The sequence below is a fragment of the Ascidiella aspersa genome, chromosome 4 (assembly GCF_963924565.1).
Source record: "Ascidiella aspersa chromosome 4, kaAscAspe10.2, whole genome shotgun sequence".
Classification (NCBI taxonomy): Eukaryota; Metazoa; Chordata; class Ascidiacea; order Phlebobranchia; family Ascidiidae; genus Ascidiella; species Ascidiella aspersa.
In genome coordinates this window covers 6,977,664-6,998,420 of record NC_139450.1, presented here as the reverse complement: position 1 = coordinate 6,998,420, position 20,757 = coordinate 6,977,664, and the positions used below count along the sequence as shown (strand labels likewise).

General features: G+C 37.8%; 1 protein-coding gene across 1 annotated transcript in view; it reads left to right on the top strand.

Moving 5' to 3' along the window:
* Nucleotides 1-18,295, top strand: part of LOC146146913 (regulator of nonsense transcripts 2-like) — a 90,803-nt gene extending 72,508 nt beyond the window's left edge. Inside the window, exons 15-29 of the mRNA XM_083388577.1 lie at nucleotides 431-534; nucleotides 1,157-1,351; nucleotides 1,723-1,836; nucleotides 2,492-2,710; nucleotides 3,624-3,749; nucleotides 4,393-4,554; nucleotides 8,400-8,587; nucleotides 10,036-10,126; nucleotides 11,067-11,310; nucleotides 12,195-12,385; nucleotides 13,134-13,259; nucleotides 15,219-15,334; nucleotides 15,897-16,100; nucleotides 17,124-17,219; nucleotides 18,136-18,295. Of these exons, the coding sequence (XP_083244703.1) occupies nucleotides 431-534; nucleotides 1,157-1,351; nucleotides 1,723-1,836; nucleotides 2,492-2,710; nucleotides 3,624-3,749; nucleotides 4,393-4,554; nucleotides 8,400-8,587; nucleotides 10,036-10,126; nucleotides 11,067-11,310; nucleotides 12,195-12,385; nucleotides 13,134-13,259; nucleotides 15,219-15,334; nucleotides 15,897-16,100; nucleotides 17,124-17,219; nucleotides 18,136-18,142 (2,183 nt within the window). The 3' untranslated portion in view covers nucleotides 18,143-18,295. The remainder of the gene's footprint in view (nucleotides 1-430; nucleotides 535-1,156; nucleotides 1,352-1,722; nucleotides 1,837-2,491; nucleotides 2,711-3,623; nucleotides 3,750-4,392; nucleotides 4,555-8,399; nucleotides 8,588-10,035; nucleotides 10,127-11,066; nucleotides 11,311-12,194; nucleotides 12,386-13,133; nucleotides 13,260-15,218; nucleotides 15,335-15,896; nucleotides 16,101-17,123; nucleotides 17,220-18,135) is intronic.
* Nucleotides 18,296-20,757: the final 2,462 nt, after the last annotated feature.

Sequence of the window (20,757 nt, the reverse complement as noted above, 5' to 3'; positions counted from 1 at the left end):
TATTTAGACGCCTTGCTTTTGAATAACGTATTGTTACTTATAGTTGTGTATGTGTAGATAAATTACGTCGGGCTTACCAACAATACCGATAGGCAACAAAAAAGTGAGTTGTAGTAGTTCGTCTTTGAATATTCACAGCAGTACGAGCTGTTTCTGCAGCTCATTTGGCGTATCTGTCCAAATAAAAGTAGAAGTATTACTTTATTGGATCCCAATAGTTCAAGGTTGTAATCCGGCGTAAATAAAAACTCAAGTCTCGTAGAAAAATAGGGAGCTTTGTTTACTTTTTTCAAGAAACGTTTTGTTCGCGTTTTTTTGCTTGTCACTTTGCAAAAATAAAATTATGGTTGTTTCTTTCGAACTTCGTACATCTTGAACAGGAGCCGGGAAGTAGATTTAATCTCCCTAAAAGTCGGACTGTGTTGCGTAGATACGGAAGAGGACGACGTTAACATCGGAGCCAGCACCAAGCTGATCATGGACAACTTCATCGCTGCCCTCAAGAACTGCGTTAACAGGGAGCTCGTCGATAGGGTGGGTGAAACATTAAATCGCTGATATCAGTGTTAAACAGTGGGTTTACGATTTTGAGTAAAAAAGTAGCACAGTGATGGCATTCTTTGTAGCACAGCGCTTTTTATCATTTGCTGTGCGCTTTTCACCATAATTTGATTTTGTTTGTTTTGGAGCTGCCGGTTTCGTATTAGGAGTAAGTTAAGTTCCACGTATTTTAGGGGTTATTTTTTGTCGGCCACACATTCTGGTGTACCAAAACAATTTATTTTTAAATTTCACTTTACGTTGGGAAAACAAATCATAAATTTGGGCGCAGAACAAGCACTTTGCGCGGTCTACAGTCATAAGACCGAAATTAGGACAAGATTAACGTCAGAACAAAAAACAGTTCGGAGAAAGCCAAAAAAGGACCAATATATGATAGTCGGAATAACGTCTTGATCGGAATAAGACCTAAATAGTCAGAATACAGTTGATTATGTTGTTAATGATCCATTTTTAGTGACATTTCAGTAAAATACTCAACTAAAATTTCAGTCGGGGTGCCGAACATCTATGTAATATTTTAGAGGGGTGCCGTAAGCCATAAAAGGTTGGGAATCACTGCACTGTTCAGTAACTTTTCTTTCTCCATCCTCAGGCAGCGCAGGACTTCTGCATGAACATTAACACCAAGACCAACCGCAAGAAGCTTGCCCGAGCCCTTTTCAATGTGCATCGATCTCGACTCGATCTGCTTCCCTTCTACTCGCGACTCGCCGCCACCCTCTACTCGTGCGTGCCCGACGTCGCCGATCATCTCGCGCTCATGCTGCTCAGGGACTTCCGCTTTCACGTGAGTCGTGATTTGGTGTGTGCGCCACGGTGAGCTTTCACGCGAGTGCTTTACAATTCTGTTTTACTTCAGTGCTACCTTTCATGTAAGGGTTTCACGGTGATTGTTTTATCCAATATCTAGATTTCCGTGAATGCATCACGATGTGCATTCACGCGATTGATTTATAAATGCTTCCACGAGTCACCCTTGTGTAAGCTTTCAGTATATTTCGCCAAAATCCACATTGGTGCGAGTGATGGGGTGCATCTAAAATATTTCAGGATCGCACGGATCGTTTATGTATCCTGTATATTTAAGATGCATCGCGAGTGATTTACGATCCTCAGTTTGCGTCAATATTACTTATGAAAGTTTACAATTTGTTCCAGGTGCGGAAGAAGGATCAGATTCACATCGAGAGTAAGGTGAAGACGGTACGCTTCATCGGCGAAATGACCAAGTTCGAGATGATTCCTTCGACTGACACTCTTAACGCCCTTAAGGTAATTTTTATAAACAATTCCACACATGAAACATCGCATTACGGATTTAAATCTTTGAAGCCATGAGTTTCTCAAACCACTTCAAACTTTGCTCTACTTTTCTCAAAACCTCGTTTGTTTAACTAAAATACATGTTTAATACCAAAAAAAATTTTTGTCAAAATTACTTGACGTAAACTGAGATCAAAAGACTTTGTTAATATTGTTTTACGAACGTTTTTTCATTAAATTAGGTTATTTGTCTAAAGTTTCGCACATAAAACAATTCGCTTGCTATAAATTGCATTTTCGTTGTTTTTAGGTAATCGAAATCAAGTCATTTTGCCCGAAATACTTAATGTTAAGTCATTTGTCCATATGACTCAAGTGGACTTAAAGAGTCATGTCATTTGTCCTTAGAACTTGAGTCACACCACGACATCTGAAAACACTGACTCAAGTGGACTTAGAGTCAAGTCATTTGTCCCTAGGACTTAAGTTATGTAACGATATCTGAAAACACAGACTTAATTTGACTTAGAATTAGTCTATATCATTTGTCGCAAGGACTTAAGTCAAGTTAACACATCTGAAAACACTGACTTAGACTTGGAGTCAAGGCATAGACTTAAGTCACACTTTTACAACACCCCGTTTATCTTCTACACTCCCTCAGATGCTGATCCTCGAGTTTTCGCCGCACGCGATTGAAATGGCTTGTGCTCTCCTGGAGACCAGCGGACGCTTCCTACTCCGATCCAAATCCTCCCACTTGAGGGCGCGCGTCCTCCTGGAGCAGCTCATCCGGAAGCGCGTTGCCAAGGCGATCGACCCGCGCTACGCGACGCTCATCGACAACGCGCGCTATACTTGCGACCCGCCAAAGTCGGACGCCGTGAGTCTTTAAAGTGGATTTTCGATTTTTTTATGGTTAATATGCCGCGCTATGAACTTGTTGGTCTTAGTCTAAAGGTCAGCGAAACAATTTCGTTATCGCAACTTACGTTTCTCGGATTTTTTAAGAGTGAAATATATTTAAGTATTTTTGTGAATTTTTTTCGATTAAAGCTTTTTTTTAATCGTGCACTAGATTTCTACGGTTCTTCTGATCTTTGTTTCGATTCACGTTTTTTCTAATTTGATAACCGTTTTTTGTAATCATTTTGACTTTTTTTGTAATCATTTTTAATTAGGAAAATTATAAAACAGACCGACTCCACTTATAAGCAAAACCATCTTCCCGCTTGTTTGTGTTAAAAATACAAACAGGTTTTTCCCAACTTTCGATGAACATTCAAGTTAGTGGCTTTAAATTGTTAAGCACCTCAGCAACCTTAGCTTTGCCTTGATTGCATGAGAGTCTTAATAGACCTATAACCTAGTGATTACATCATTTTTGCAGGTGGACAAACTTATATTTCTCGGGTTTTTTAGGAGTGAAATTTATTTGGGTGTTTTGTGATCTTCGGTTAAAGTTTTTTTTTAACTCGTGCACTAGGTTTCTACTGTTCTCTGATCTTTTTTAGCATCGCATTTATTTCTAATTTGCTAATCGTGTCCACTTTTTGTAATTATATTAGCTTTTGGTTTCAGTAATTAGGAAGACTATAAAAAAACGACCGCCTTTAGTTTATATAAGCATCTTCGCGCTTGTTTGTGTTCAAAATACAAACAGGTTTGCCCAAACGTCCCATGTATGTTTATATCATTGGGTTTGAATTGTTAAGCAGGCTAGCTACCGTAGCCTTGCCTTGATTACATTATAGTCTTAATGTACCTATAACCTGGTGATTACATCATTTATATAGGTTGTGTATAAACCGCGGCCGCCCATGCACGAGTACATTCGCAAGCTGCTCTTTCGCGATCTTAGCAAGAGCTCGGTGGAGAAAGTGCTTCGGCAGATGCGGAAACTCCCCTGGGGAACCCCCGAGGTACGTAAACAGAGCGAGTTTTTAAACTGATCTATGGTGTGGTTATATTATTCGGCCGAATTATTGTAAAAAAGGAAACATAAAAGTTGAAAATAAATAGCGATTAGTAAGTTTACAAAAAAGCAAACATGTCGTTTTGTTAAGTAGGTTTCCAAACTTAGCTACAACTGACAAACTTTTTGGTAATGGAGTAATAAGAGTATAACCACCGTATTTGAGGATCATTTGGAAAATATGCCACGGGGCCAGAAGAAATCAACGGCTAGGCGGGATCTGATCCGGAGGCTCTAATATGACAATATGCTGATTCCCAAACTCATTGATTCTCAACCTTTTATGGCTTACTGTCCCCTCTAAAAAAAATAATAAATATATTTTCGCCACCCCGAATGGAGTTTTCGTTAAGTATTTTACTGAAATGTCACAATTAAAAACCTAAAATGTTGGAAAACGTCATTTGATATATTGATCTCTAATCGAACTCAAATAGTAGTATCAAGAAGCTTACCAATTGAGCATAAATCAGATTTTTAAAAATTCTCAAATTCCTATCGGTGCCCTTAAGCATTAGAAATGGAACACGAGAACCCCGGTTGAGAACCACTGCCTAAACTAAACTAACAATCGACGTTTGATCTTGTAGATTTACAGATACACGCTCAAATGCCTGTCGCAAAGCTGGAGCATCAAGTTCAACAACGTGCACTGCCTCGCCAGTCTCGTCGCCGGTCTGGTCTCCTACCGTGATGACGTCGGCCACGTCATCGTTGACGACACACTCGAGGACATCCGGGTCGGCATGGAGGTAATGACGTCATTCCTGGCTTTGCCGCTCCGTTTGCTCCGTTTGAAGTTTTATTGCGAATACTGCCGCTCGCTCTTGTATAATAATTGTCTTAAGTAGTTAAATGACTTAAACATTTTGAAAATTACTTTTGATCATCAAGGCTTTTTTGGTAAGTCTCATGTCAAGCTTGTAAAATAAATGTGTTTTTTTGGTGGGTTTTCAACAGGTGCAAATTGGTAAAAAAAAATCGTAAAATAGTCTTCTTCATATGAAAGGTAAAATCGACCATTTTAGTCAGCCTCTTATAAGAGTGCAATACATTTATATTTGACAACTCAATACTTGCAGGTGCAAATTTCAGTTCAATATCAAACCTGTCACATTTAAAATGTAACTTTCGCCTGTTTTGGAGGATAGCGTTGCGTTTCGACCAAGAGAACAACTCAGAAAAGGCCAAGTGCGTCACTTGCCAGAATCCACTGTCGCTTACTTTAAGTAGGTGTCGAATAGGCAGCAATCCGATGATAGCTGGCGCATTGATGTGGTATGTTGTCGGACGTCCGTTGGAAGAGGCGTCTTGGCGCTTCTAAAGGAAGTGCTGCTTCCAGCTGTTTCTGGCGTAGCCATCTTAAAGTTGGCGTTGGGAGCCGTCCGGATGCGGCATTTCGACACCAAATGTTTCTCGGTGTACGCCAACAATGACACGTCGTTGGCATTGAAGCAGTCACGACATCTTTCCATCCGTTTTGGCCTAATGATAAAATTCTATTTGCTAGGCCCTGTTAGAAAGTATTATTTTAAAGTTAAGTGAACTATAGATGCACAAGTCTGTATCGTAGCTTGATGATAAATCTCAAAGCAAAAAAAGTAGAGTAAAATAACATCATCTTGATAAAGTCGTTTCGATACCTGTAACTTCATCAGTTAATGTGGTCAAACTTTCAACCACAACTTTTATCATCATCAGTAAAATTATGTTAAAGCCCGTTTAGCCGGTTTATACTCTACTCTGCGGTGGTTAAACTATGGAACAAATCTGTAATGCAGCCATGAGTTTATTTTCGATGCAATAACAGACACTTAAATAAATCTTTAAGCCAACACACCAGTCCACGCAATGCGCTGATTTGTGGCATTTTTATTGTTCCCAGGTGTCTGTGTCCGATACTTTTAGATCGCAGTAATCGGCACCTGACGATGTGGTTTTGTTGTAACTTGGTTAATAATAATTAGAGATAGACCGATATATCGGTATCGGTAAATGTAGGCCGATATTTTTGTAAGAAAATATAATACAATTTTTCCTGTACAACAAACAACTCACCCAATTTTTGATCAAAATAATATGTTTTTTGGCATCACGCCAAGTTAATATGCAAAATAACAGTTTAATTAATAATTAAGGAGTACAAACTAAAACGTTATTTGGATTTTATTTTCAATTAATTCAAGTTTTGAACATTTCCTAATTATATAAAAAAAATCGGTATCGGGTATCGGTTGACAATACTGTAAAAAATCGGTATCGGTCGATCTCTATTAATAATAATAATAATAATAGGCCGACATAGGTGCTCGTCTTATACTCTAATCATTTCAACCTTTAGTTGCGATTCAACGCAGCATTTCCGGCTTATAAGTTAAACTTAAAATAAAATGATAAATTACCGATCGAGGATAAGCTTTCTCACGCTTCAGCAAGTTTTACCAGTTTACCTAAAAAAACATTACTTTACCAGTATAAATTTCTTATTTTGCGTTATTAACCATACAGGAATGCCTCCATTTTTTTGTTAATCGAGGTCGGAAAGTCGTACCTTTATCAAAAAATCATAGGTGTATCCATCTCGAACATCACGAGACTTCAGCTATTTATTGTCAAAAAACACTCCTTCGCGTTTGAGCTTAGGATGGCTCGACACTGCAATAATATCAAAAGGACGTTTCCTGCTTCAGAAAGGCGCCAGTTTGTAAACCTTCAAATAGCGATTGCGATGACAGGTTGGCCTCGTATGCAGTCCATATGATCTCGTTTTGGAAAGTTCCTCTTGCTATTTCGGGCGTCGCAAGCGCATCTGTGTGTTCATTGTTACGCAATAGCGCCGTCATTGTTACGCAATTATACACAAAGTTGGCCGCCTTTCGATCTGCAAGGAGGCAACTTGGTTTTTCAATTGGCTACTTGAATACCGGCTGATGCAAGGGGAAATGGTAGCAGGGATTAACAAAGCGAGTGAACGCTGTTTTTATTAAATATAATTATAGGATTTCGAAACCTTTTATCGTGGCAACCCAAATGCTAAGCGTAAATATTAAAAAAAAAAAAAAAAAAAAAAAAAATATGTTCTGGATACTTAATTTTTTCACTGAACCTTTTCAACGTTAGATAAGTAGCATAAAAAGGTAGTTTACGTAAATGAGCCATGTCTGCAATTTTCTGAAATTTTGGACAAACCTTGCTCAGATCCAATCTTACCAAATCTAACTTTGTAAACTACTACAACCGGCGAAAAAATATTGAGGTCGCGACCCATAGGATGAGAAATACTGGCATATTTAAATTGAATCTTGAAGCTGCCGAAGTGTAGTAGTTCTCAATTAACCAGCGTTAGATTTGTGCAGTTAATTGACCTGTCAACCCCACCCCAAAATAAGAAATTTACACCTTGATTTTCGGTGTTCCGATAAAGTATGACTATTAACCTCATTAACTGGTAAATAGTACATGTTGTTTGAAAATACCATTAAGAAAACCTATTCCTCGAGTAATTAAACACCAACGAACTATAAGATGTATAGCGTATGTCACGAAACGAAAATATAGGTTTAAGATGTATTTTGTGTTCAACTAGAATGGTGTGACCGTTTTCCAGTTTTCGCAGCATATCTAAACCATCCATTTAACATCTCCCACCCTGCATCGCATATAACTTCCGTATTACCTAGAATTGACTGGCCATTTTCAACTTTTTAATATCAACAAATGTTAATCTTCTTCGCAGATAAACCCAACCTGTGACCAAAACGTTTTGGTATAATTCTTAATTTGCAATGGCTTCCCCATTATCAACTTATTATCGCAAATAAACCCTCCCTATGCAACGAAAATCGTGTGACCATCATTCCCTTTTTGATGTGATGTGTCAAATACCCAAAAACAATCAGAAAGGTTATTCTGTACTTTTAAACGCAGATAAACCATCGTAAAATCAACCAGAATAGTGTTACCATTGTTTGCTCTTCACAACAGATACACCATACCAAAACAACCAGAATGGTATGACTATTGTCCACTTTTAACGGCAGATAAAATAACCAGAATAATTTGACCATTTTTACATCTCACCACGGGTAAGCCACCCAAAAAATACCAGAATGGCGTGGTCGTCTTCCTCTCCCAACCACAGATAAATCCAAAACAACCAAAATTGTGTGACCATTGTCTACTCTTCACAGCAGGCGAACCATCCATAAAACAACCAGAATGGTTTGGCTATTTCTTTGTTTAGCAACAGATAGGCTATCCCCAAAACAACCAGCATGGTGTAGTCATTTTCTAATTTTAACCGCAGATAAACCAAAATATGCGTGGCAAATTTTTCGCTATTTACAGCAAATAAACCTCCCTAAAACAACTGAATTTTCACCCGCAGATAAACCTAACCAAACCAAATGAAATCGTGCGACCATTTTCTAGTTTCAACCAGAGATTAACAACCTCAAAACCACCAGAATAATATGACAATTTTTTACTATTCACAGCAGATAAACCTCCCCCAAACAACCAGAATGGTATAGCCGTTTTGCACTTTTAACCAGAGATAAACCAACCAGAATGGTGTGATCGTTTTCTGTTTTTGCAGATAAACCACCCCCGCTACAACCAGCGTCGCGTGAGCAGCGTGAAGTTTTTGGGCGAGCTTTACAATTACAGGATGCTCGAGTCTTCGGTGATCTTCAATGTGCTCTACTCGTTTATCACCTTCGGAGTGAGTTACGACCCGAACCGACCGAGTCTACTCGACCCACCTGAGCACTTGATGCGCATCAGGTGAGTGGTCATGACAAATTTGTCGAGGCGATAAAACGACTATAGAGCAGGGGGCGGCAACCTTTTTCTAGTCGCGGGCCAAAACCAAACTCAGAAAGATCTCTGCGGGCCGCACAAAATGATAACTAAGAATTGTGTTATTTTCCTGTTAGAACAACTGTGAATCAGCCGGGCCTCGAGTCGATATTGCATTTAAAATAGTGTTTAATTACGTTTAAGGAGACAGTAAAGTGTTGGCGCAAAGCGCGAAAAAAAAAGTTTGTTTGGTTTAAAATTCGAGTTCACACGTCGTCATCCATACTACTAATGAAAAGGGTAGGCTAATTAAACTACCCTTGGGGAACGCGATAGTATGTAGAAGTTAATCTAACTCAGTGTTTGCTAACCTTTTAAGTCAAGGCTGACATGGCGTTCGAAGCGAGCGCGATTTTTTGGGGGGTACACCGGCATTTCTTTTAAATTTCTTGCAAATTTTATTACATTGCTAAATTAAAAATATGTTAAAAAATATATGTTTAATACTTTGAATACGTTTTCCGTGACGCACTTGGCTGCCTTCCACGGCGCAACGGTAACGAAGCGCTGATCTAGGTGAAAACACAGCATCAAAACGCAAACGAACCGGACCTAGAATATTGATTCGCGCGTAGCGCGAACATTTTTTGCACCTACGTAGTTAAATTAGTCAAAAAAGCATGTGAATTGGACTTGTGTCTAATTTATCAAAGAGGCGGCGGGCCGGATGAATTACGTCGACGGGGCGTAGGTTGCCGACCCCTGCTATAGAGCAAGGGTTCTTAAACTTTTAACGTGGACCCTTATGGTTTTTGGTTCGCATAGTCCAAGGTGGGCATTACGTTTATAGAGATGACGTCATAAAGTGTCGTCATAAAATAATTAGTCTTTACAAATATGTTATTTGAGGTCCGAAAGCGTGATATTGAAATGAAGTTGCAAGCACAAACACGATCAACAAAAAGGCGCCAAAAGTGTTGTTTTCAATTAAACTTTTAATTCATTCCATTTAAGCTTAGATTATAATTAGGCCGTAATTAGCGTAATAAACCCTTAAAACGAGTCCACATGCCCCAAGGGGTTCACGGGCCGCAGTTTAAGAGCCCATGTTGTAGAAAAAGATTTATTTTGTATTGTTTTAACCGCTTTTAAAAGCTTTTTGTGTAACGGCCTAAATATTTAAGGGCGGTTTTATTTGTTTTAAAGAATTTGAAATTTTTGTGAAAATTTTTTTGCCTGCGTCAATCATTGATTAAGATTTTGCATTTTTTCCAGTCCAAAAATTTCCATAATGTTCACAACGCTCTATTTTCTCTATTTAGAGTTTGTACTTAAAACGTTTCAACCGTAGTATCTTTTCACGTGTTTTTTTTTCGCAAATGCCGATTTGGCCGCACCGCCGCGTTGGTATGCTTATTAGCTTTGTTTTGCAGATTGGTTTGCGTTCTTCTGGAGACTTGCGGGCAATACTTCGATCGCGGTTCAAGCAAGAGAAGGCTTGATTACTTTATCGCCTACTTTCAGGTAATCCCTAAAAGAAGCTTTTGGTTGTTTTTTTTTTCTAAAGAAAGTGAAATGTAAAGTAATGGGTTAAGTGGCAGTTTTCTTCCCACTGGCCCAAATGTTGCCGGAAATAACTGATATGTCAGTATTGTTCAGACCCATTCCTCGGACAACCGAACTTCGTTTAAGGAGCCGGTGTCACCACTTGGAGTTAGGGCCATAGTTGAACTATTTTTTTTGCCTTTTTTCGGTATGATGTAAGTTTTAATATCAAAGTAATTCTAATTGTAAATTTTTAATTTTTTTAATTTTTGAATCAAAAAAATTCTTCCAAACTATTTATCACAAGCAAAAATATATCCCCAATACAAGAAACACAAACACATTGTGAAGGACAAACAAAAAACTAAACACTTTATAGCGAACAAAATAACCAAATCTCATTTACTTTGGAGTATATATTTATACACAAAATACCAAAGGTATACTGAAGGTTAAAAATTACCACATAGTTGGTGCAGTTAAACAACCACTCGTATTTGAACCTTACTTGCACGAATATTCTAATTTCAGCTAGCTTTGTGAATAGACTTTCTGAAGAGCTAGTAAGTGGATTATATTCTTTGAAAATTCAACACTGTCTGGTTAGCTTTGTCACGGTTGAACACTGAAATGTTTTTGGGGGTTTGCAGGGAAGGCCTTATACGCAATTAAGTAAACTACGACGTTACTTCATATAAAACGTCGTAATCTATCGGATGTTCATATCGTTTTTTGCGCCTCGTGTTTTAGAACGTGGCCTATTGTGGTTTTTCCTTTTATTTTACTGTTTGTCTAGTATATATATTTTTTCACCTATAGTCGCAATTATATTGCCCTGAAGAAGATTAAAGATCAATTTTACAAATGAAACAATTCGTGGCTGCAACAGCATATTAATTCGTTGTAATTTATCTCACAGAGGTACATCTGGTTCAAGCGCAGTCTTCCCTACTGGTCCGTCCAGTTTTCCAGCAATACCAGCACGAACGCGGAAGGCAACTCCTCCTCGGATGAAGAGAAGAAGTCCCGCTTCCCGATCGAGGTGGAGTACCTTGTGCAGGACACGCTGGAACCGCTCCGGCCCAAGCTCCATTTCGTTTCCTCACTGGAAGAGGCGGCAAGCGGAGTCGCGGAGGTGGAACGGGAAATGCTGGCAAAACTCGGTGAGCAGGAATATTTTTTGTTATTTGGGTGTCAGGAGAGTTTACTCCACTTCATTATACTTAAGAGGTAGAGTCCGCAATACCCATTTCAGGGGTATTTTTTTATTAGAAAACTGATATCGATGTGATCAAAGTTGATAAAATAATGTTTTGGTAATTTTGGAAGTGTCCCTGTGGAAAGTTCTTTATCAAATGGTAAAATTTTCTTTGTGGGCAAAAAATTGATATATGTTTTTTTTTCTCTTTAACGATTCGGCAGTTACTTATCCCCTTTTAAGTGTTTGTTTTTGAACTGCTCTGTTCAAAGGTTTAAATTTTTACTAAAATTACAATTTTGTGAAGTTAACAGTGTCTTTTAATCATTATGGTTCAGCTATATTTATAGTTAAGTGTTGCCAACCTTTATCACAGTCAGTCGTCTCAACCTTCTAAGTTGTTGCAAAAGTGCGTGATTTCCAATTTACCAGTGCGTTACCTTAACATACTTTAACAGACGTTTGGTGAAACCCAGTAAAGGGCGCCTAGATCAGACAAATGTTTTGATTTACAGTATAATACAAGAGCTGGTTAAAGCAGAACAGTCTAGTAATGCAGGTTAGGACACTATATTTGTAGAATGAATTCATTCGAATTATATATACCGGCGAATATTTTAGCATGTATAAATAGTTCCTGGCCTGAATTACTAGCTTTGCTAAACTAATCCGCTACTGATCAGGAATTGAGGTCGAGCATTATATTTTATGTTGTAAGGGCCAGGGTGATTTCCAACATCACATATGCAGTGCAACAAGAACTGGTTATACCGTATTTTTCTCATGCTTTAAAATCGTAAAAGTATGTTAAACAAAATAGTGTGTTTTCAATTATCTTATACCATCCAGAAAAAGTGGTTCCTTCCGACAACATCCACCATCTTGGAGACATCTCGGCTCCGGGAAAAGACAACGGCAATCTGGGATCGATCCCGGAGGCGCAGGAGGAACATGAGGATCAACCGGCCATGGAAGAGGATTACAGCAGTCAGGAGGAGTCCGGAAGCGAAGAGGAAAGATTGGAAGACGACGAAGAACAGGTGGGTGAATGTTGGTATCTTGGTTACGCCTTGAGGCGACCGGCAACAGTTGGACGATATAGATTTTCGTTTCAAAACACAGCAATAAACTACTGTTCTTCTTTGATTTATTCACTGACCGTGAAAGAGTTGATGTGTTTTGCCGCTTGGGTCAAAGATGGTTAAATAAATGCTATCCAGATATCATGCCTTGGTACACTTGGTGTTACTGCCATATATAGGGGTAGGAGATTATCTTGTTGGTTACTGATGTGCAATTAAGGATTTAAATGTTTTTAATAGTGTATAATACAATACATATATATATGTGTGTGTGTGTCTGCATACTAAAACCTTCGCTTTGTTATAAATTCTAATTTTTTTTTGTTCATAAAATTCCTCCTGAACACTTTTTGAATGGAGTTTTGTATAACATTTTCCCCTTTAGAAGGAAAGCAACATGTTAAAAAACAACTCCTCTCCAGGTTTTCTTAATCAATTTTCGTCACTTGTTACGAATCTTTTGTCCATCTATCTAAAACCAAACTTCGGTATTGTATAAGTTTGCATTCTAATTTCCATGAAGCCGTTTACGTTGTTTTCTTGTATGTCTGATAAAATTAGCAGACCAGAATTTGCTTGAAGCGATTTATCCCCATATTCTTGTCTAATGTTGCCACAAAGTGACTTAGGCAACCCACCAATAGCCACCCAGTATTTGGTCTTCTTATTCGTTGGTCGTTAATGATTTTTTTTTGCCAAACGCCAGATAAACGTCGAAGCTGGCGACGCGGGTTTGGGCGAAGACGAAACCTCAAGCCTTACCCCACGCAACGTCAAACACGTGCCCTGTGCAGAGGACGACGACTTTTTGAAGGCCTTCGACTCCATTATGGTGAGTGGAAACAAGCAGCATTTGGCAACTAGATAATACTAGTTGTATAATGCGGCGAATTAGAGCGAGAATGGGCAAACAGTCAGAGACCTCGCGCATAGGTGATCGCAAAGAGAAACACGTTAAGAAATACATTACACTTCGTTGCTTCCTTACTCATCACTTTGTCTAAATTAGTCAGAAATTGAGGTAATTGAAGTACAGATTTTAGATTAACTTTAGTTTTCGCTACTTGGATGATTTGTTTTTTGCTGGCTTATTTTGCAAAACTGAACGCTTGTTACTTTACTTCTAAACTAATAATGAAAACAAAGCCTATATTTTAATCTGGTTGTGTAACTTTTATTTCCGTTTTTAAGTGATCAAATGAAAAAAAGCTGGCTGCTTTTTTTCCACGATCGGTCTTGAAAGTTGATGTCCACTGAAGTCTTTATCAGTTTACAAACAATAAACACAACGATGGTTACAAAACCTTAGTTCCTTAATTCGAATAGAATTACACAAAGTTATCAACATTAATAACAATTAACACATAATAAATATAAAACTTAACTTACACCGCAACAGAATAGATGTTACCACTAACACAGGCGAGTCTCAAATGAAGGACAAACGTACACGTTTAAACAAGACACGGACATGCTCTAGGCAAAGCGCGCCACTAGGAGCAGTGTTTAAATAAAATAAAACACTAAGGTTAACAGGTCTCAATGTATTATGGCTGCGTTTTGATACTGATTACCGTGCTTGGAAGACACCTCATTCGATTTATTTTTAATCAAACCTGATTAAACTAGATAGGTTTCGTGATTTAAAGGACGAATAGAAACAAATTAAATTCACTCATTTCTGACGAGAACCCCATTTGTCCCGTCACTAGGGATGTTCAAAGTAGAATACAAAGGTATTCTAGAATAATAGGATTCGAATCTAGAATAATGAATCCAGAATAGCGAATCCAAGTATATTTTTATTAAATTATTTAACCTCGATTTTGTTTGGGGAATGGATTAATCTTTTTCTACCCTACGATTTGCTAACATGTGTACATTATAATAAAAAATGTTTTACTTTCTTAACAACTGTCATTTAAAGCAGTTGTGTAAACTGTAATACATGTCCACTGTTCAGGTTGTTGCCAAATCTTATATTTTTGCCAATAGTGAGTACAATGCAACACTGCACACAGAACTCTTTAGCAATTCGGTACAGTTTTTAAAAGCATTGTTGGGTCTTAGTGCTTCTTTTTTGACTAATTGATCTGTTATGCAGTCAAATAATGTACTGCAAAGAATACAAAGTTACTATTGACATAACAAATACTTGACAATTTACGCTGTGCATAACTGCATAACCTCGCTGAATATTGGCCTAAAGTTGACCTTAAGTAACCCTATAGCGCATTTTCTCGATGGCCAGCACGTGTTACTTTTGCAACTTAACGCATTTAGGGAAATTGCGAACTCCGCTCCTGACATTGCACGTTAGTCGCTCGCCCAATAACGCTAGATTGACACTTAATTATTAGACGAACGTTATCGCCAGACGCGAAGTAATTGGTCGCCCGAAAAAACGCTGACACTGCACTACCAGGTTACATTAAAGCAAGCACTATAAATTGGTCGCCACAGCGACATGCCAACTTACCGCACGCGTTTGTACAATTAGGCGCAAACAATAGGCGGTAAAACATTAAATTATATCGGTTCCAATTACCCGAAATAAACGACAGAATTGGATTCGATATTCTACTTTAAGCATTCCTACCCGTCACGCAGAATATGTTATTTGTAGAAATAGAATTGTTATTTATAGTAACAAACCAACCTATCATCTTTAATTCACTTGTATGTGTATGCTGGATTTGAAAGAAGAATGGAATATAAAACTACCCGATATGTGTTCTTTCACTTGAAAACTCGCTTGCGCCGCCGATTTTCCTTTTACCCGTTTTCTCAGACTGAGAGCATCCAGGCTCGCAAGCAGACGGTTGTTGTACAACACGACATGACTGTTCCCGTGAACGTGAAGAAAGCAATGGCGAAGGAAAAGGCGCAGTCCAATGAAGCCCTCAAGTAAGATTGGAATTTTTATATTTCTTTAAAATATGGCTCGATATATTTTTTTTACTAAAGTATCTTTACTAAAGCTTTACAGTAGTATTGTGCTTATGTTACGTTTTAGTATTGTAATCCTATTGGAATTGTATTCACGTTAATTAAAACAAAACAGTTTAGTATCGTTACACCGTTGTTGAGCTTTTGTCGTCGTTTAGGACCTTAATTACCCTCTTTCTGAGAAAAGAAAAAAAAATGCTCATTCATTAATCTATGATAAAATCAAACAATAACTTTAATGTTTGCCTTTTGTCAAGTAGTGAAAAAAGGCATCTCAATATCTAAATAATTTTGTTTTAATTTCTATATTTCTGCTCTATATTTCTGATCTAATGCGGCCTTTGCTCTTTTAACCAATGCTACTCGCTTTTCCACTTACAAATCTTCATCTTTCCTCTTAAAGTATGCACACACATATGTATTTTAACAACTGTGATTTTGCTCTGCTTGCATCATTGATTGACAGATCCGGTGGGTCTGCGATTGCTTTCCGTTTACTCTACTCTATCCTCCTCCGCAGATTCGCGCTCCTAACGAAGAAGGGCAACAAGCCGACCTTGCGTCCGCTGCGCATTGCCGTCTCGGAGCAGTTCGCCGCCGGACTTCGGGATCGGAGCCAGGCCGAGGAGCGACGGAAGCAGGAGCTCAAGCAGATCACGCTCTCCATCAACGAGCGACAAGTTGAGGAGGAGCAGAATCAGATTGACACCGCTTACCACTCCAGGTAATACTGAGCTGCAAAATTTTTTTTTATATATGAATTCCTGATTTTTCCGTCGTTCGTTTTTCGCCCTGACGCGTCGTGTTGTGAAACAGTGGTTTTATTACACGATTGCCAAAACGTCTTCTTATTTCTAAAGGTTAAAAAGCTTAATTTACGTTTTTTTATAAGTTTTGTAGTAAAACAAATTGTAAGCTATTGACCGAATCAGCCCTATTGTTTCTTGATGTGACTCATTCATGTTAATCCCCTCCGTTTAGGCCAAATCGACTCAAGTTTATTCTGTCATATAAACGCACATACAAACGTTAGGCCTCAGCATTGATCAGCAAGTGCCGGATACCAACGCAATAAATTAATAAAGCGTCTTTCTGAAGCCTCGGGCTTGTTGGCTTATAGTTTGGACAACTAAGGCTTCCTTCTTTACTTCACCACTAGTTTAGAAAACAAAGCGTATATTTTAACCTGGTTGTGTAACTGTTATCTCCGTTTTTAAGCGGTCAAATAAAAAAAGCTGCTTCTCTTTTTAAACACAATCGGTTTAAATGTCTTATGGCTGCGTTTTGACCATGGTTACTGATTGCCGTGCTATACACGGAAGAAACCTCATTCGATAAATATACAATTAAACCTGATATAACTTGCTAGGTTTCGTAATTTAAAGGACGAAGAGAAACATAATTTCGTTAGAGTAGTCCCATTGTTTCTAAACGCGTCTTCCTGGAGCCTCGGTTTGCAGCGTGTTACTATGAAAAAATGGGTTAGGGTTGGAATTATGAGGAGAGTTAGTCATGTACTTAGGGCTTTGGTTCGGGGTTAGGTAAAGTGTTGCTTAGGCCTGATTCTGACCGTTTAGGACTTATTCCGACGGAGGACTTATTCCGATTTAAACGGTACTCCGACTATTAGATATTAGTGCTATTTTCGTCTTATTCCGAACTGTGTTTTATTCTGACGATGATGTTGTTCTTATTTCGCTCTTATGGCTGGATTTCGTGTAAATATAAATAAAGCACTTATTTGCAGACAACCGCCGGCCAATTTGAACCGCGAGCGACGCCCGAAATATCAGCCCCCGAAGGGTGCCCCCAACGCAGACTTGATATTCAGTTCCAGTGGAAGGTGAGAACGACCTTTTTCTCGTGAAATTGATACCTGGTTGTCAACCTAGTTTGTTTGCGGCATTTCACAAACACGATAAATAAGTTGCGACACCCATACAAGAGTTTTAACTCCGGTTTACTGTGATTCACCATGAGTGAATTGAAAAACACAAAATACATCGATTGTGTACAATGTATGAGAATATATTTGTGATTTGCAATTAAATCGTGTGCACAGACAGTTCTGTCAGGAAGCTTACGAACAAAGCAAAAATTTAAATTAAAAAAAAAAACTGAACATTTTTGGCCCGAGTCCGCGGTTACCCTGGTTTAGTACTGCTCTCAATTCTTTAGGAGCATTTACCTAACTGTCAACAACCAAAATGACGGGTCGTCTGTCTGAAATGCAGCTAAAAGCCAACTACAATTTTTTTTGGCCTTTCAGCTGCATTTCGATTTCACTTTTTATATAATTATAATTCCTTAAAACTGTCTACCTACTGAAATGATTATCTACCGGATGGATATGTCCACCTTAGGGTAGTTTACCAAAGTGTTCAGTGTCACAGTTTATTCGCCGAATTAGTTTTGCATGAGACTAAAAATATCGCAGCAATTCCAAAAAGTAAATAAAACTGCGAAACATTTGAAGCAATGCTTAATGATATGTCGAATTTAATGTTATTAAAGAGCAAACACAAAAATCATACGCAGGGTTTCTCCCTCGAAGATTCCAAAAGAATCATACCTTAAACATGGTCGTGATTGAATATTTAGTTTTTTTATAAAAATATAAAAAAATTGGTTGCATAAATAAACGAAAATTTGGTTGCATAATTTTTAAAGAGTAACTCAAACGATCTTGCGGAAATTTAATTAGTTTGTACCTTTTCCAAACAATATTATCCATATCAATGTTGTATGTTTTGTTTTAGGCGTTAAATTCTAAGATTACCATCACTTGTTCTCCCCGCCTTGCTCACGAAAAGAAAACGCCGCCAAGTGGAAGAAAGCTGTCGGGTCGCAACAAAGTCATTTCTGCAGTATCTGCCTAAGTCGTGCTTAAAATGTTGTGCCGCCGTAACGCTTTAATAAAATGCGTGTAAGTTCGCCTTTGGTTTGTGTTGTTTATAAGGTGCAAGCTAGAAGGGTTATTTTGGGTCTTAACCGCAACTCATTTTACGATCTGGGTGTAGCTTACTAATTAAATTATCCAGATAGAGCAACTTAGATTGTTCGTACAAATGTGTCAGTGTCCAGCCGCTGGCCTAAATTAGTCGCGAGTGATGGAAATTTGATGTATGACATTTTACCTAATATGTAGGAAATTTGATGTATGGCTTGTTACTTAGTATGTAGGAAATTTAATGTATTGCATTTTACCTAGTATCTATTTGACTTTGTTAAACGAAACTGAAGAAATTGGCTCGACATCCCAACGTGCATATTGCCAGATTCAATTCAGTTAGTAAAAGTGAAACCGGAATTCAGTTGGTAAGTAAGCGGAAACGGTCCGAAGCGACGTTTCGGTAAAATATTTTCTTTTTTACTAGGCCATGTCCTTTTATACTATGCTAGCCCGCCATCTCATTCATTAGGGTTAAGTTAGGTTTTCAGTTGCATATTTTTGCACTACATTTAGCGACAGCCTCCGGTTTTGTAAGGTTATCTGTTTCAAACATCTCGTTATGGCGTAACCTTGCGACATGATCTTTGATTGAATTCATGCGTTTCTGCAAAAATATTCTTCTTTCAACTCTGATTCTATTTACGTTCGATAAAATTCGATGCTTTCAACGAACTTAGCTCGCAGTGCGGCACTCAACACGTCTCGTAAGCGAAGCAATCGAAATGTTAAATGTTTCTTTTCAGCAATGAGTGAAATAATAACTTAACTTGACGTGACTCTTTTTGGACAAATAAATAACGTACCTTATTAATTTTAATCAATCGCAGTAACAACCCTAAGAAATGCACCCAATTTTAAACCTTAACGCGCACTGTTAAAAATTGTATTATTTACCTCTTGAACAAGGGTAAATATTTTACATTGGTGACAGGAAAAGTGCTAAAGTTTGGGGGGAAAAAGTGCTAAAGCGGGAATTTTAAAGCAACCAATCAAATCGTTTGTTTCAAACGAACGATAAAAGTCGATGTCGCAACAATTAAACGAATACACTTCTCGGAGCTCCAACTGGTCGTAAGGACAGAAGAATGTAGTTCTGCATCTATTTTACTAAATTAGTATTTATATATATATTCAGTTATCATATATATATATATATTTGTAAGCACCTTTGGTCAAAATTTGAACAAAAATACGACAATATCACCCAAATTCTAGTGTTGTTATGGCTTGGGCTAATTAAGTCTATGACTTAACTTAAGTAACTGTTTGCAAATGACTTGACTAAATTAGGTCTTTCAGACAAATGACTTATGCTGAAACGAAGTTTCTTCATTAAGCTATTTGCACTAAGAAATTGGGTAATTTATCCTAAATATTGCACGTAAAACAAATTTCGTGTTATCGGACTGGAGTAACATTAATTATAAAAGTAAGAACATTAACCAACAGTAAAAACATTATAAAACTCTATCTGCCAAAAAATTAGCACTAGGGTCATTCCATGTCAATGCACCAGGCCATGAAACCCATGGATTCAGATTCTTGAATTTTTTATTGAACTTGGTAGAGTATTCCTTCCTTAGAAAAATGATCTACTTATTTCACTCAGATTATTTCTATATCGGGAGATTTACGATAAAAATAAGGTCGTAAAAGCTACGAAATGCAATTGCTAATCAAAATATTACGCCCCAGAAGGGTAAAAAATTCAACTGTTATTTCTATATTTTTAGGCGAACAATTCATGAAGTTAAGCGATTAGGTGGATTTTAATTTATTGCGAAAATATGTTAAATTGATTTTTGCCAATCCAAAGCTTCTCAGTGTTTTTCCTTTTTCGATTAGCGCCCTTTCTTTCTAGTGCGTAACAACATAACATAAACGAGAACTAGGCTTACCCCTTTTCACACTAACGTGATACTCTCATGATGCATATTCTATCGCGACCGGTAATATTTTAGGAGCTTTGAACACAATTAATTATTAGTGAATCAGATTTAATACTTTATGCTGTAGGCTTCACCGATATCCACACAAACCCCACAATGTTAAGCAAGAAATTATGAGTGACTGTATTTACACATTTGCAGCGCACAAAATTCAAAAAACAGTTAAAACATTAGATTATTTACAAAGCCATTACATATCCATAATATTCAGAGTTGTTTTGCAACAATATCTGCCGATTTATTTTTTTAGTGATAACCATTTTTTAAATTTCTTCATTCGAGTATAATCTCTTTCAAGCAGTGGTAAATATATGAATGGATTTACAGCACTGTCAATGGAAAGCAAAATGCCAGCAATGACAAGGTAAACGTCTTTGAAAATGGAATACCTGCCAGGGCAAGATAAGTGATGAGTGATACATAAAGGAATCCAGCAGCAAAAGTCAGTAAAAAGCAAACGAGAAATACGTTTTTGCAAT